The 18,223-nt window shown below is 40.8% G+C and overlaps 1 protein-coding gene across 1 annotated transcript; it reads right to left on the reverse strand.

Annotated features, from left to right (window-relative positions):
- Positions 1-1,753: 1,753 nt before the first annotated feature.
- On the reverse strand, positions 1,754-15,461 carry RBM43 (RNA binding motif protein 43). The gene is made up of 4 exons (XM_015110089.3): positions 15,291-15,461; positions 9,763-9,973; positions 7,001-7,089; positions 1,754-5,909 (listed from the first exon to the last, which is right to left on the reverse strand). The coding sequence occupies exons 1-4, from the start codon at positions 15,291-15,293 to the stop codon at positions 5,151-5,153; spliced, it is 1,062 nt and encodes a 353-aa protein (XP_014965575.1). The 5' UTR covers positions 15,294-15,461; the 3' UTR covers positions 1,754-5,150.
- Between the last annotated feature and the right edge of the window lie 2,762 nt (positions 15,462-18,223).

The raw sequence follows: 18,223 nt of genomic DNA on the forward strand, positions 1-18,223 counted from the left end.
CATGGCCTGTGACACAGCCCTCAGGAGGTCCTGAGAACATGTACCCACCGTGGTCAGGGTACAGCTTAGTTTTACACATTTTAGGAAGGCATGAGACATTTAAGAAATACATTGGTTTGGTTCAGAAAGGCAGGACAACTCAAAGTGGGGGCTTCCAGGCTACAGGTAAATTTAAACATTTTCTGGTTGACAGTTGGATGACTTTATCTGAAGACCTGGGATCAATAGAAAGGAAATGTTCCAGTTAAGATAAAGGATTGTGGAGACCAAGTTTTATTGTGCAGAGGAAGCTCTCAGATAGCAGACTTCAGAGAGAGCAGGTTGTAAAATGTTTCTTACTGGACTTAAAACGGTGCCTGGCTCTTAGTTGATTGTCTCCTAGATCTGGAAAGGAAGAAGGAAAACAAAGGGGGAAAGGGATTCTCTATAGAATGTGGATTTTTCCCACAAGAGACTTTGCAGGGCAATTTCCAGTTATGGCAAGGAAATATATGTTGGGGTAAAACATTTTTATTTTCTTCCTTGTCATGCCAGATTAGAAAGCAAGTCACAATATACAGGGTTAAATAAAACCCATCTGATGAGAGTTTATGGTTTGTAGGGCATGACTCCCCAGACCCCTTCGACAAGAATTTGGGCAAGATACAAAATCAGACCTTAGTCCTCAGGAGAAGGGAAAGAAAGTTACTCAAATCTAAAAACAGACATTTTTAAAAAAACCAAAGAGTGTCAGTGAATACATAATGAAATACTACATTTTTATGGTTATGAACAAGCTATATCTTTCAGAAAATACATGCTATAAATGGGTAAAAAAGACAATATAAGATTAATATTATTTAATAAAATGATTTATTAAAATAAATTATTTAATTTAAATATTTAATTAAATATTAAATATTGCAGTCAACTTTCAGAGTGAGTCAATTAACACCAGACCTCCAGTCTAAGCCTCCCAGATACCAGGAATCACGTCAAACACATGAACTTGGTAGTGGTGTACAAGGCCCACGTAGAAGACTCTTGCAAATAATCCAAGAAGGAGCTCATTATGTAATCCAGGATGCCCAGGTTTTTGGGGGTATGTGCTATGAAAAAGTATCCACCTGTAATTGTTGCACCTTGAGTTCTTGTTGTTTCAAAAAGTTCCAGGAAGATGGGAGGCCAAGGTGGGTGGATCACTTGAGGTCAAGAGTTTGAGACCTGCCTGGCCAACATGGTGAAAGCCCCCTCTCTACTAAAAGTACAAAAATTAGCCGGGCGTGGTGGTGCACGCCTGTAATTCTAGCTACTAGGGAGACTGAGGCAGGAGAATTGCTTGAACCCGGGAGGCAGAGGTTGCCGTGAGCCAAGATCGCGCCACTGCACTCCGGCCCGGGTGACAGCGCGAGACTCTGCCTCAAAAAAAAAAAAAAAAAAAATGTATTAGCCGGGTGTGGTTGCAGGTGCCTGTAATCCCACCTACTTGGGAGGCTGAGGCAGGAGAACTGCTTGAACCCAGGAGGTGAAGTTGCAGTGAGCTGGGACCACACCATTGCACTCTAGCCTGGGCAATAAGAGCAAAACTCTCTCAAAGAATAAAAATAAAAAATAAAAATTTTAACAACCAATTATTTTATCTTAGGATAAAAATTTACCATATAAGTTTTTTTACTATATCAATTGTATTTTCCTAAATTTATATTTTGATTAATAGACCTAAATACTTTTAGTCCTTTTATAAAACCTAAGAAGCCAAGAACAAACGTCTATGTATTTAGCAATTTGTTTTTTATTTTTAAATTGGGATATGATCCAGACATTTAATAAGTATCATTTAACATAATTTTAACATTTTAAAATTACATGAAAAGCTCATTTATAAATGTTTATTTCATTTATAATATTTATTTATTTCTCAATTATTATTCCTAAATTTATGAAAATTGAGATAGAACTAGTCATTTCTTTTATTAATCAGTTTTATAGACTGTTACCATCAAGGGTTTATATTGATATTAAGGTTTAAGTAAGAACCTTAAAGTTAAAAACAGCCACCCTGTTGATAACTCAGAAAAGTTATAGCTATTTTTATTACATCAACAATATTAATCATATTTATTTTAAAACTATATAAACAAAGATAATTTTGTTTTAGGCTTTATGACTTTAAAACATCTAGCAGAGGCAAATATAAAACTATCTGACCAGTAAACCCAGATAAAAATGTATGCTGACAATTTTGAAGACATTTCTAATTTTATTTTATCCACAATTTTAAAACCAATTAATTTATCAAAGATTTACTTAAGCCACATCAACTAAAAAAAACCAGGAGTTAATTACTATACATTTTATATGAGTGCTAATTTATTTAAACAAATCAGAATAAAATTTCTTAAGGGATTTCTGGCTGACTACACCAGGTTTTATGTAGATACAACATATAACATAATATATGTACATACACATAAACATATTTAAACACATATACATACATATAAAGATATCAGAACTTTTATTTTAGAATTTTAGTCGTGATATAGTAAAACACAAAAAAATTCACCAGTTTATAAAAATGATTAGACGCAAATTATTTTTCTGACAAAATGGGCTAAGGATAAGCTTTAAGCTTTTTTAATAGGCAATCTTATAAAGGCTGTGAATCAAATTTGGGATAAAGCAGTTTGAGTCACTCACCAATGCACTGAATTGAACAAAGAATAGTTAACTGTGAAAGTGTGCTGAATTATGTGAGTAGGACCAAAAGACAACAGTGATTTTTAACAAGGTTTATACAGTATTTTCTTGGACTCAATTCTTTGTTGTTGAAGATAAGAATGTTGCCATTCTTTTTTGTATAGGGAGGAAGGTTTTACATGGGAATTTCATCTTTGCTTTAAAAAAAAAAAACAGTAGGAAGGTCAAAATGACTTTCTTTTATATCTGCTGGTTTTCAAGTGTTTTTGTTTTTTATGTAGTATGTTAGAATAGCTGTTTAGAGAAGGATAAAGTGGGGATATTGTAAGAAGGGGAGGTGAAAGGTCAGGAAAAGAAAAAGTTCCAGCCACCTTTGAGACAGTATTTTTTAACAAGGCAATTATTTGCATCCTGAATGTATTTTGTTTTAATTTTTTTTAGCCTCAAGATATCAATGAAATATGCATATCTTATTTGGAGTATATGATTTTATAGCCTCCATCTTTTAGTTCAGTTTTAAGAACAACAGACTAAATGATCCCTGTAATGTTTGAATATGTTTCTAGCTGGAGTTCTAGAAAATATTCTGGCATGACTTTGAACTTTGAGAGCTCATTTCGTGGGTGCTCTGATTTAATGCCAACTATGCAAAACCCAAGTAAATGCAAGCACTGAATACACAAACGCCAATTAAATAAAAGCCCAGACAGAAAATAAAATACATGCTTACCAGTAAGAATGATAAGCCTTCTCCAAAGAAAGGGAAAAATTCCCTCATCCAAGCCTCAAGGTCCAAACCTTGCAGCTGAGGTCAACTGGGGGAAAATAATTCTACCCAACAGATCTACCAAACAAGAGGGGGAACAACCTCTCCCTAATCATATCCTAAATAAAACAGAACTCAAACCATATTTGAGAGTTCTATCCTAGAGATACTCATTGGGAGGAGAAAGGATGACCTGTGAAAGTCGTGGGGGTGTGGGGGGTTCAAAGGGCCCCAACACGGGTACCTCATGCCATAGCCCCAAAGGCCAGTGATTCTCCCTGAGGTGAGTCAGCTTTGTATCTCACTTCTGACACCATGTATGTCAAAGTCAAAATGAAAATGTAGACACAAAAGTCTAAATTTAGTGTTTTATTTGAGAAGGAAGAATTTCAATTCTAGGTGATCTTTAGTGTGTTCAACAAAGAGAAGGTTGAGGGTTTTATTTTAAACGAAGAATGTTACTTGTGGTCTTAAGAGAAAGCTCATTGGTATTAGTAAAGCTCTAGGGAGCTGGCAAGTTCCAACTGGTGAGCAATGGCCATAGGCAAAATTAGTCCTAGAGTTACAGCAAGTTATCTCAACAGCTATAGACAAAACTGGTCTCAGGTTACAGCAAGTAGTTTCAGTAGCCAGGCTCACAGAGAATTATATTCTTTGAGAAATATTATGTGTGTCAAGTGCTTTTTCCCCCTAGCTTCTTGACTCTGTTTTAGTTGGGTGTGACAAGAATGACTCAATTCATATGAGAATCACAATTATAAGAGAACAATTATAAGAGAATCACCAATTTATGTAAGCACTTAGGCTAAAAAAGTAGTAGTAAAAACATCCTATGTGGCCAGCAGCCTTGAAACAATAGAATTTAGTCAAATAATGATTACCTGCATCAGATATGCTTTCCACCTAAGTAGTTTCCCCAGTGATTTTTGCCAGTATTCTAATTCTACATGGAGTAAACACAAACTGTAAACGTTAAGAAATTGCCCATAGCATAATAATCACCTTTCAAACCTCTCATATGTTAAAGTTACTTTTTAATAAATATTATTTTCTAATAATTTGGAGTTACAGAGAAAGTAAGATTCCCTCAAAGTTTGGTGAGTTTGCCGGTCACGGTGGCTCACGCCTGTAATCCCAGCACTTTGGGAGGCCAAGGAGAGCAGATCATGAGGTCAGGAGATCGAGACCATCCTGACTAACACGGTGAAACCCCGTTTCTACTAAAAAAATACAAAAAGATGAGCCGGGCGTGGTGGCAGGTGCCTGTAGTCCCAGCTACTCCGGAGGCTGAGGCAGAAGAATGGTGTGAACCCAGGAGGCGGAGGTTGCAGTGAGCCGAGATAACGCCACTGCACTCCAGCCTGGGTGACAGAGCAAGACTCTGTCTCAAAAACAAACAACAAACAAAAAAAAAGTTTGGTGATTTTTTTTTTCAAAGTTTTATTCCTTAGATATTATCTGTATAATCAGATAGACTGGGCTAAGCCACAGCCTCATTCCTTGTCAACTGGATAACTTCAGAAAAGTGTTTTAACTTTTCCAAATCCTAGTTTCTTCCACTATAACATGAGAATAGTCAACACTGACAATGAAGGATGAGCATAAGGATTAATGAGATAGGGTGTGTAAAGCTAGCCTCATTCATGGCAATGGTCACTGCTCAGCAAGGGAAAGCAGCCCTTATGACTATATTGCTGAGATTTCATTAACTAACCTTTTGCCCTATTAATTTCATGACTCCTTTTTTAAACAGGTAAGTGTCAGAAGAAGATCCTATAATGTCAACGTGTGTCCTATAAAAGTTAATCAGGACTTCAGGGTATCTCGAACTTAATTGTTCACATGCCCAGTTGATCATTCTTTTCTCTTTCTTTTCCTTTCCTTCCAAAATAAATGTCTCTTTTCTAAGCTTTAAGTAAAGAGCATGTGACCATTCCTCAATGAGCTCTTTTACATGTTTTGCATTGTTTGGCTGAGAACCAACTTGAATGTTTTTTAGACAAATTGTGGTGATTTCACCATCCACTTTCTCCTGACTCAGAATGCAGAATTTTTTCAGTGTGCTTTCGTAAGATCTACACTTGTGGTGCAGGTAAAGAAAAACATCTGTGTCAAGCACAAGCATTTCTCCACTTCTAGCAGTCTCAGGTACTAAAGTCCTGACTGATGCCAAAGGGTTATTACTTCTCTGTAGACTCCTTTGGGGATTTTGTCTATTCCACTTTCTTCCCTCACTGGTAAAATTTCTGTCTTTTTCTAGGAGAGAACATGCTCTTACTAGCAAAGATTCTTTGAGCCTCTTGACAGCCAGAAATGATCCTTCCACGGAGATTCTTCCATTGGGTTTCAAAGGACTGAAGTTTAAACTCGGGATTTTTTTTTTCAGGTCCTTTACCAGAGTTTCTAGAGTAACTTCTTTCCCAAAAACAGAAAGATCAAGGATGGCATTTACAGAGCTGAAGATCTAAAATTAAAAAGAGAGAAATGAAAACAGTACTGCCTAGTGGGAGAGACTACATAAACATGTTCTTTTCTGCCATTTTCTTGTCTCTGCAGAAATTGCACTAAACCAGGCCCCAGGTGCCTGCCCCAGACTTCCTGACTTCTTGTACCAGGGCAGCCCATCAAAGTGATCCCATTTTGTTCAATTTGGGATTCACACTCCCTCACCACATACCCCAAAACAGAGGTGCTCAAATAATTTTTAGAGGCAGAACTTTTTTTTGAAACAGTTTTATGCAGAACCATACATATAAATTGCTCTGGTTCTGCTTGGATAGGGGTCCCCCAAGAGTCATTCCCACCCCCAGTCTAAAGTTCATCAGATGGCTGCATACAATTCTGAGTGTCTTACAGAATCAAGTTAGTAAACCATTGCTTTGTATTTTAACTTTTTCCTCTTTTTCTTATTTCCTGTCTCTTCAAAGCTTCTTTTTAATGTTCATTCTAATTGTGTTTTCCCAAAATAAGCCTTTAGGTTGGTACCTGCCATCATCCATGACAGTATAAGAGCTTACCATCACTTTAAAAGCATTAAGTGAGGCTGGGCGTGGTGGCTCACCCCCGTAATCCCAGCACTTTGTGGGGCTGAGGTGGGAGGATTGCTTGAGTCCAGGAGTTTAAGACCAGCCTGGGCAACATAGGGACACCCTGTCTCTACAAAAACTGCAAAAATTAGCCAGGCCTGGTGGTGCACACCTATAGTCCCAGCTACTCGGGAGGTTGAGGCAGGAAAATCACCTGAGCCCAAGAGGCAGAGGTTAGAGTGAGCCAAGAGTATGCCACTGCCTAGGTGACAGAGCAAGACCTTGTCTCAAAAAATACACATTTTGTAAAATAAAACATTAAGTGACACACATAGAAAGATAAAAACAGATAAGGCGATAACCAAAATTTCAAGGGCCAGGGTTGGCCTTTAACACTGACTCAGGGTGTTTGCATTTTCTTTCCTAGAAGTCATGGAGTGAGAGCACTTTGTGTCTCCTGCCGTAAGAAAAACTTCAAAGAAGAAATGGGATACAGGACTATCAGTACACCTTCAGCATCACACCTTACCTTGTCACTAAAATGAGAGACTGTGAGTTCAGCATGTCTAGCCTTCCTTGCTAGCCGGTGTTTCTTTTGTCTGATGACATTCTCTGCAACTAAGTGGAAACACTGGCATCAAAAGTGTTTATGGCACGATACACTAATAATTTTTTAATAAAATAGGCATATTCAATTATACAAGAATGTCTAAGCTTTTTTCTACATTTTTCCTCTAAATTCAACATTCAGATCACTTTTTTGTTGCACTTTAACTCATTAAAGTTCATTTTATGTGTAAGTATGATCCAAATCACATGTTATAAAACACACAAGGCATTATATGCATGAATAAAAAAAATAAAGGTATATCCCCATCTCTGTTAACTCACAAGAAGACTTTACATTCTTGATTCAAGTTATCATACTATTCTGGTTTTCCTCCCAATTCACTGGCTGACCTGCTGAGTCTCCTTCCTAATCCTCCTCTCTTCCCATTCTCTAGATGCTGGCAAGACATGGACCTCAGGCCTCATGCTTCTTTGCTAACCTATACCCATTCCCTGGGTGATCTCAACAATCTCCATGGCTTTAGACACCATCTCTACATGAATCGTTTTCAGAATTCTATCTTCAGCCTCCATCTTTCTCCCTTCTGCCTATAGAACTCTCTACCTCATTATCCTAATAGGCATCTCATTGACCCAAACTGAACTCTTGATAACTATCTCCCTTCCAAATGTATTCTATCCCCAGTGTTCTCTACCGCAGAAAATGACATTTAATCCATTAACATGTCCCGAATACCCACCAGTTCTTATCACCTGCCCTGCTACTGCCCTATCAAAACCAACGATGAATAGTAATTCGTCTTCTTCAAACACCCACTAGGTTGCTCATTTAAGAAAAGGCAGCCCAATCTTGTCAATCCCCTGCTTGAAACCTTCCCTGTCACCCAGAATAAAATCCCAGACACCTTGCCATGATCCAGCAATTACTGAGCATAAACTGGCCCCAGCTCCCCATCTAACCACATTTCCTATCACTATCCCCCAGCTCATTCCACTCCAGCCACACAGGCCTCCTTGCTGTTCTTCCACACACCCAGCATGCTCCCCACTCACAGAATTACCAGTCCTTCCCTTGGCCTAGAATGTTCTCCCTGCTTATCTGCATGAATCATTCCCTTACTTGGCTTCTGCTCAAATGTCATCTAAACAGAGCATTTCCCTTCCTAGTCATCTAAAACAGCACTTTCCATCATATTCTATCCCTTTATTCTTCTTTATATCTTGTCGTAGCACTTATTATTTATGAATATATAATCATAAATAAAAATATTTAAATAAATATCTAAGTTGTATATAAATAAAGCACCCAACATATTATAGATTCATTTGTTTAAAATCTGTCCAGATGTACATTTCAAGAAAAAAAGACTCTGCCTATTTCACTCATTGCTGTATCAAGACCTAGCATGTTGCCTGGTAAATAATAGGTACTCAGAAAATATTTATGAATGAATGACCAAGGCCAATCTCTCCCTCTCAATCTCTCTCTGAGTTGCCAATTCAACATATAAAATATTAACTTTCAAAAACACTACCATCTCCTTAGAGAAATACTGAGCCACTGAGCCCCCGAGACCCCTCCTGCCCTCCCTTACCTGAACATCCCCATTGAGAAGAAATGACTTAATTAATGGTGACAGCTAAAGGTACTGAAAATCCATAGTGCCTTGGATCTTTCTCTGGACTCTGTCTTCCCTCAAGCAAAGCAAGGTCTCTTCCTCTGCTCCTACCCCCATGTGGTATGTTCACCTCCAAGAGCCTGGCATGGAGACTTGTTTTTCTCTGGCAATGTATTTTCTGCCAGCCACTAAGTTGTAAAGAAGGTTGCCCGTTCCATGAGGCTGAAGGGGTGTGTGTGCTCTGCCAACTCAGTTTCCTCACCATCTAAGTCAAGAATTGGGTGCAGGGAGCAGAATGACTCAATCTGATCTCAGAGTCAAGCCATACTTCTCAATTCAACTTTGCCAGTAATGAGGCAGATACGATATTAGAATATCTACTTATTCTAAAATATATAGTTGAGGCCACCTGAAAATTCCCAAAGTAGTCATCTCGTTTATGAGATTATATATCATCTTTATGGGGTTTTTCTCCATTTTGTCTGTATTTTACAGGTTTTCTACAATAAAATGTAACACTTTCACCCCAAGATATAGACAGATTCAAAATTCAGAAAAAAGTTGTCAAGAATTTGCCAGTCACTAGCAACTTTATCATGAGCCATTTTCATATCTTTTCTTCCTAAAGCAGTATCATGCCATTTGTATATTCACAATAAAATATTTTTTTTAAAAAAAAGTTACTTCAGCCAGGCGTGGTGGCTCACGCCTGTAATGCCAGTACTTTGGGAGGCCAAGGCAGGCAGCTCACTTGAGGTCAGGAGTTTGAGACCAACCTGGCCAACATGGTGAATCTCCGTCTCTACTAAAAATACAAAAATTAGTTGGGTGTGATGGTGGACACCTCCTGTAATCCCAGCTATTCAGGAGGCTGAGGCAGGAGAATCACTTGAACCTGGGAGGTGGAGGTTGCAGTGAGCTGAGATCACACCACTGCACTCTAACCTGGGCAACAGAGTGAGACTGTCTCAAAACAAAAAAAAAAAGAAAAAAAAAGCTACTTTAAAATTTACCAGTTCTGTGGATCATTTTAATAAAATGTAATTTTTAAATTTCATTGAAGAAGTATTTCTAAAATTACAAAAATTTGATTTAGAAATACCTTTTTTTTCTTTGAATATTACATATGCAACTCCCTTGGTTCTTGTCGGATATATCACGTCTTCAACATCTCCACCCTCATTCTTAATGTCTTGGAAGTGGCTCTTTACTAATAGGGCCAATAATTGATCACTAAAAAGGCCAACTGGAAGACCAGCAACTACAGCCGTTCTTTCAGGAGCTTTGGATTCCTTGACATTCAAAACTGATGCCTGTAAGAGAAACAGTAGGTTATTCTTTAAAAATACAAGACTCTACGTAATAAAGGTGACATCACACTTCAGTAGAGAGAATATCTGATTCTATAAAAGTACTGGTGCAGCTGTTTAGATACTTTTTAAAAGGGGTATAGGGGCGTAAATCCTTGCTTCACACCATATACCAACATAAACTCTGTATGAATTTAAGAGTTAAATGTAAAAATTAAACCTTTTTTTTTTTTTTTTTTTTTTTTGAAATGGAGTCCCTGTTACCCAGGCTGGAGTGCAGTGGCGTGATCTCAGCTCACTACAACCTCTGCCTCCTGGGTTCAAGCAATTTTCCTGCCTCAGCCTCTCAAGTAGCTGGGATTGCAGGTGTCCACCACCACACCCAGCTAATTTTTGTATTTTTAGTAGACACAAGGTTTCACCGTGTTGGCCAGGCTGGTCTCAAACTCCTGAGCTCAAGTGATCTGCTGCCTCAGCTGCTCAAAGTGCTGGGATTACAGGCATGAGCCACCACACCCAGCCACCCTTTTTTTCATAAGTTGAAAATACTGATTAATATTTGTCTGATTTAGGAAGCCCTAAAAATAATGGAAGAAGTTACCATCCTTTTTTTAATAAGTTGAAAATATTGGTTAATATTTGTCTGATTTAGGAAGGTCTAAAAATAATGGAAGAAGTTACAAAGGAAAAGATCAAAAATATAAATTTAAAAATTTATTAATTAAAAATAAGTCAAACTAACCACAAAATATGGTATTTGGAGGTGGCTATATGTTTTCTTTACATTGTAGAGTCTAAAGTATGTGAGAGACTAAGAAACACATTCCCTACTTTGTCAGAATCAGGAAAGTTATCATTAAAAAAAAAAAAAAAAAAAAAATCCCTGGGCCATGTATAGTGGCTCATGCCTGTAATCCCAGCACTTTGGGAGGCTGAAGCAGGCAGATCACCTGAGGTCAGGAGTTCAAGACCAGCCTGGCCAACATGGTGAAACCCCGTCTCTACTAAAAATACAAAAAGTAGCTGGGTGTGGTGGCGGGCGCCTGTAATCCCAGCCACTCGGTAAACTGAGACAGGAGAATCACCTGAACCCAGGAGGCGGAGGTTGCAGTGAGCCCAGATCATACCACTGCACTCCAGCCTGGGCAGCAAGAGACTCCGTTTCTAAATAAATAAACAAACAAACAAACAAAGCCCTGGCAATAACATAGGGACTGCAACGGAGTAAATCCTGCCTTCCAGCACATATCTGAAGTCAGCCATAGCAAATACACACTATTGCAGACCCTGCCACCATGCTAGACACAGAGTATCAACTGCAAGTAAATCCTTCCTTGGGCTCATTCTCTTTGAGCTTTTATTATCCAGTTAAGGCTTCTATTTAAATGTTTTAATTTGTCCCTCAGCCTCATTTAGGGAAATGGATTTATAAGCTTCTCCCAATTTTTATACAGTTAGTCCACCCAAGCTCAAACATAAGCTGTCCTAAGTTACCTGGGGTTGGACAGGACAGCTCATGGGCTACAGTAATGGTTAGCAGACCAGAAAGGAATTTGGGGCCCTCAGTTCAGAGGCCTCTCTATTCAATAGGACTCCACTGAAACTATTTCTGACCTACCAGATCAGGAAGACAGTGTAAGCACCCGCACACACACATACACACACATACACACACACACACCACACACACAATGTCCTGTCCATCCCAAGAGCCCCATAAAATGAAAGTAAAACAATTTTAAAAAGAAGCCCGGGCACGGTGGCTCACACCTGTAATCCTAGCACTTTGGGAGGCCGAGGCGGATGGATCACCTGAGGTCAGGAATTCTAGACCAGCCTGGTCAACGTGGTGAAATGCCGTCTCTACTACAAATAAGCTGGGTGTGGTGGCAGGCGCCTGTAATCCAGATGAAACCCGGTCTCTACCAAAAACACAAAAAATTACCCAGGTGTGGTGGTGCACACCTGTAGTCCCAGCTAGTTACTCCAGAGGTGGAGATAGGAGGATCGGAGGATCACTTGAGCCCAGGAGCTCAAGGCTGCAGTGAGCCAAGATGGCACCACGGCACTCCAGCCTGGGTGACAGAACAAGGTTCTGTCTAAAAAAAAAAAAAAAAAAAAAACCTGAATGAACACTCCAGAGAGAATCTGCTAGCATTTATATCCCAGAGCAAGTTCTCCCCCATTTATGGGATTTGAAGGGGCCCCAGCCTAAAAATATAAGTACTTGCATGATTTTAAGTAAAGTATGGAATGCAGACTGGGCAAGGTGGCTCACACCTGTAATCCCTGAACTTTGGGAGGCCAAGGCAGGCGGAGTTTGAGGACAGCCTGCCAACCTGATGAAATACCATCTCTACCAAAAATAACAAAAAGTATCTGGGCGTGGTGGCACATGCCTATAGTCCCAGCTACTACTTGGGAGGCTGAGACAGGAGAATGGCTTGAATCTGAGAGGTGAAGGTTGTAGTGAGCACCACTGCACTCCAGCCTGCCTAGGCAATAGAGGGAGACTTTGTCCCAAAAAAAAAAAAAAAAAAAAATCATGGAATGCAAAAAGAAAAGAAAGAAAAGAGAAAGAAAGAAAAAGAAGAAAAAGAAAGAAAGAACGAGAAAGAAAAAGAAAGAAAGAAAGAAAAAGAAAAGAAAGAAAGAGAAATAAAGAAAAGAAAAGAGAAAGGAGAAAAGAAGAGAAAGAGGAAGGAAGGGAGGGAGGGAGGGAGGGAGGGAGGGAATCCATTTGACCCATTTGCTGGGAACATTTTCCTAGAAGTGGAAAAGGAAAAATACACATAACATTGGACCAAAAGGAGAAAAAGTAATCACAGCACACTATTGGGACCTGCTATAAACAATATTTACTGTTTACATTATTATTGGTTTTTACCTTTAGACAAACCTGCTAACTCTTAAAAAAGGCCAGGTGCAATAGCTCACGACTGTAACCCCAGCACTTTGGGAAGCTGAGGTGGGCAGATCACTTGAGGTCAGAAGTTTGAGATCAGCCTGGCCAACATGGTGAAACCCCATCTCTACTAAAAATACAAAAATTAGTGGTGGCAGGCGCCTGTAATCCCAGCTACTCCAGAGGCTGAGGAACCAGAATGGCTTGAACACGGGAGGTGAGGGTTGCAGTGGGCCAAGATCGTGCCACTGCACTCCAGCCTGGGTGACAGAGTGAGACTCTGTCTCAAAAAAAAATAAAATAAAATAAAAACAAAAATATTGAAGATTTAAATATGGCTACAAAAAAATAGAAGTGCTCAACCCTGTCAATGTAAGAATAAAGGCAGGGACATCATATCAGAAAGCAAAAGGCATAAAGAAAAACTTTATTTTTCTAGTGAAGATTCACTCACTCATTTGTGTTTATTTCTTTTGGGAGATCTTTCTCTTTTTTCTTTTTTCTTTTTTTTTTTGAGACGGAATCTCGCTCTGTCACCCACCCTGGAGTGTAGTGGTGTGATCTTGGCTCACTGCAACCTCCACCTCCCAGGTTCAAGTGATTCTCCTGCCTCAGCCTCCCCAGTAGCTGGGACTACAGGCACCAGCCACCATGCCCGGCTAATTTTTGTATTTTTAGTAGAGACGGGGGTTTCACCATTTTGGCCAGGCTGGTCTCGAACTCCTGACCTCGTGCTCCACAACCCCCTTGGCCTCTCAAAGTCTTTTTTTTTTTTTTAGACGGAGCCTCGCTCTGTTGTCCAGGCTGGAGTACAATGGCACGACCTTGGCTCAGTGCAACCTCCGCCTCCTGGGTTCAAGTGATCCTCCTACCTCAGCCTCCCGAGTAGCTGAGACTACAGGTGGGTGCCATCACGCCCGGCTAATTTTTGTATTTTTAGTAGAGACTCCTGACCTCACGTGATCCGCCCGCCTTGGCCTCCCAAAGCGCTGGGATTACAGGAGTGAGCCACCGCGCCCGGCAGGGGATCTTTTTCTGCACTCCAACAATATCAAAGAAAAACATGCAATTAATTTAAACTCAGGAAATCTTACTTCAGTTCCATGCCCTCATTAGTACTAATACTGTATTTCTTTATTTGAATGTCTACATGTAATTTATCTTTAAAATCAAAGAAACTTCTCCCTGAACCAGTATTTTTAGGAGAAAAAAACATAAAGGTGTAAATTTTGTTTGGTAAGAACTAGTTTCTATGAATCATTTAATGAATTAGTACTTCAATGACTTGCCAGTATTTGTCCTTCGTTTCGTAGGTTGGAGAAAGTATGGCTAATACAGATAATTTTACTGAGGTCAGTTATGAATAATGAGGGTTATTAATCTCTTCTACCCACGATTAAGATAAAGAATTGTCCTAGAGAAAGACAGTCCTTTCAAGGACTTTGCAACCAGCAGCTTTTAGCCAAGAGATACTAAGGTGATGGCGCTTTTCCTTGCATCAGTATTGTGTTATAACAGACTTGGCCATCTTATCAGAAAGCAAAAAGTATATAGAAAAACTTTACTTTTGTAAGTAAGGCATTGGGAAGAAAAAGAAGATTCATTCACTGCATTTGTTTATATTGATTTTCTCAAAATCAGTTGTTCATTTTGAATGACGACGCCTTTACCGCCACCAGGTCAACAAAAACGCACTTGCCTCTCACAATTGCTTTTGCATTTCCGGGACTCTAGCATTTCAGAGCAGGAATTAAAGGCCTTGCCAAGGCTTTTATGCGATTGATGGAAACAAAACAAAACACAGAGGCTACATTTTGAATTTGCTAACTTTTCTTCCTCACCAGCACTAATAGTAAAAACGTCCTTTGTGTCTCTAGAGGGAAAACTAAGACCACAAAAGACAAGAATTCGCACCAAGGCAGACATAAGACATGAGGATGTCTTCCTGACTTGCGTCCTCGTTCTTACTAGCCCTTTTCTAAAGGCACTGTGGCCTCCATTTCTGGCTAATCAGTCCACTTTTGTTCCCCCCGAGGCGTGGGAGGCCAACAGTTAAGCCCTAATAGCCTGCGAAGCAGCTCCTCGAGGAAACGGCTGCGTCCCCGTCGCCTGTGCAGTGGGTGCGGGAGGTGGCAGCCTAGTCCTGCGCTTCTGGAGCGGGCCTACACCGCACCGCCGTATGTGAATTTCAGGAGCACGCAGTGCCGCCACCCGGGAAGTTGCAGCGAGGCTGACCTGAGTTTGCCCGCCGGGGTGGACGGCTCTCCGGGATCCCCAGGGCCCCTCCGCGCGCCGCCCCTTCCCGCGCAGCCCTGCACCCTGGCCCGTCGCGCCCGGTTCCGCGCCCTTCTAGGGGACCATGGCGACGGTGCAGGCATGGACCTGCTCCGCAAAATCAAAGCAAAAGGAACTTGCCATGGCGGAGGAGAGACGCGCCCTCGGCGGCCGCAGGAAGCCCACAACCAGCGGAACGCGGGAGATGGGGAGAGGAGCGAGCAGGCAGGTTTTGGTTTCGTTTTTTTGTTCCCGCTCCCTTGGAGGCTACGAAGAAAAGGGCGGCCCTTCCACCCGATCCGGCTGTCTGCTACCTCGTGGCCTGTGGGTGGGAGCTCGGACTCCGGAGGGCTGTTGCCAGCGCCTGCCCAGACGCCCTCCGTATTTTTGCAACTTTTGGAAGCACGCTGGAGAGAGGCCGAGAGGATTCCTCGACAGGAAATTTGGGGATTCTGTGGGTGATGAATCAATGATTGCAATTTTGTTTTTACCCGTTTTGCTAAGCAGCAGCAACAACAGCAGAGTTGATTTTAAAAAAGAAAAAACGCAAAAAGGGAAAACACATAGGAGGTGGTGGCCGCTTCCTGTGTTGATACTCGGGGGGCTACGCTTTTCATAACGTCAGTCATCTCGTAGTTGCAGACAGCCCTAGATGTCATGACAGTTTTGAATCGCATGCATTAGCATGTAAGGGAGTTACATATCTTGCATGCATGCTGTCTTCTGTGTTTATATATTCGATGCCATGAAGTTGAAGGGCATGTGGCTAAAACCTTTTTACTACATGAAACTTTACAACACTTTTGAAAACAATTCAGTGTGGTTTATGCTCACTGTAATATTTCTCCAGATAATTGTCCAAAATTTCCCATAGAGAAGGCTTTTGTCCTCATTAGTTGCTGGCCTCAACCTAACCATCTAGGATATTAAACTGCTACCAGAATTTTACATCCAGCTACCTTTACTTTTTAGAACGTATTCTCTATAATGTTATTGATACCAATTTCTACTTCACACAGATGGTTTTTTACAACAGCAAGTAAAGTTTTTCTAGCATCAGTTTTTAAAAGCCCTTCGCTCAGTGAAATCTGAATGTCTTTCCTACGCCCTTATTATCTGTCCAGCCATCTTCGTCTTCCCCCACCCCTCACCTGTGCCTTTTCCTCTGTACAACCTACCCCAGTTCCCCGACCCCCACCTCAACCCCCAACCCCGTGTTGGTCACCTTCCCAGCCCAGACCAGGAGCCCCCTTGGACCTCTACCGGGTGCTAAGGACACAGGATGAAAGCGCCAGGTCCCTGCCAACAGAGAGCTCACCACTTTGTCCATGCCTTAGTATAGGACCCCTGAATGGCACCTATGGGGACACAGAGAATCTCTGGACAAACTTCAAAATCAAATCAATGAATGCATGAAGAACAAAGGTAGATAGCTAGCAGATATGAAGAAACCCAATCCCACTCCTAAGAAATGGAAATTGAAATAATAAGATACCATTTCTCCACAGCTAGATCTGGAAAACTAAAAAGCGTTAGCCTGAATGTAAGAAAGCATCAGAGTTGCTGCAAGCATAGATAGATGCTAATACGTCTAAAGATTTTTATCAAAATGTAAAGTGCAAAAAAATGTAAAACGCACATATTCTTAGTCTCAGCAATTCTACTTTTAGAACTGAACTTGAAGTTATAGTGCACAAATGGTACTAAGATATTGTATAGAAATTTTATTTTATTGCTTGAAATACAGGTAGTAATATTTTTTTATAAACTGGGATCCACCTAGTTTATCATTGAATGGAGCTATTTATTATATGGCTGATGGTATATCAGTAAGGCACAAGGCTATGAAGATTTTAAAACAATGAGGAAGGGAGCAGTGGCTCCCACCTGCATTCCCAGAGCTTTGGGAGGCCAAGGTGGGTGGATCACTTTGAGCTCATGAATTCAAGACCAGCTTGAGCAACATGGTGAAACCCGTCTGTACTAAAAATACAAAAATTAGCCGGGCGTGGTGGCACACACCTGTAATCTCAGCTACTGGGGAGGCTGAGGCTAGAGAATCCCTTGAACCCTGGAGACAGAGTGAGCCAAGATCACACCACGGTACTCCAGCCTGGGCGACAGAGCAAGACTCTGTCTCAAGAAGAAAAAAAAAAGAAAAACAGAATGAGGTAGATCTGTAAGTAATTCCCCAATTTATCTTTTCTTTCCAGATGTATGTATCTAAGTGCCGACTTGAATGTCAAGCAAGCATCTGAAATTTAACAAGTAGAACTCTTCTTCTCCCCTTCTTAATTCCCCCTCAAGAATTGGCAGCACTGTCCACCCATGAGCTCAAGCTCATGACCCAGTCCTTGATTTCTCTTTTCCTCATCCTTCTTTGTATACCCCAACAACAGGCCTTCCAGAGGGACCTAGTATCAGTCCCTCTTTCCAGCTGCATCCCTACCATCCTCATCCAGTCTCCATCCTCTCTAGCTCCTCACTCCATTCTTGCTACCACACCCAGAAGGATCTTTTTAAAATGTAAATCAGATTTGACTTCTGTTTAAGCACGTCATCGTTTTCATTGCTTTCACCTGAGCCACAATGACCTTGATCCTTTTTTTCTGGCCAGATCTCCTACCACTGCCATGACCCTCTGCTGCAATCACAACAAGCTATCAGCCTGGGAGTTTTCCCTGACCTATGTACTGTGTCCCTGCCTCAATAGCTCCGCCCTGATCTTCACTTGACTGGCTCCTGCTGTCACTTGGGTCTTAGCTACAATAATGTTGGAGGCCGAAAGATTGAGGGTCGTGATCAACTCAGTATACCACTGAAGGCTGTATGAGTAAACAGCAAACTGTTCTCATAAATGCATAATGTTGGCAAACTGACAAACTGAGTATGCCACCCAGCAGGAATGCTGAGGGCAGTCACGCCCCCTCAGTCTTTCAGCTTCCAACACAGTAACCTCTCTTCAGAAAGACTAGCTCTCATCACCCAGTGTATCTTCCTTGTTAATCATTATTCCATCACCCCGTTATACCATCTTAATAGCCCTGGCCCCTTTCTGAAAATATCTTTATATG

This window comes from Macaca mulatta, chromosome 12, assembly GCF_049350105.2.
Source record: "Macaca mulatta isolate MMU2019108-1 chromosome 12, T2T-MMU8v2.0, whole genome shotgun sequence".
Classification (NCBI taxonomy): Eukaryota; Metazoa; Chordata; class Mammalia; order Primates; family Cercopithecidae; genus Macaca; species Macaca mulatta.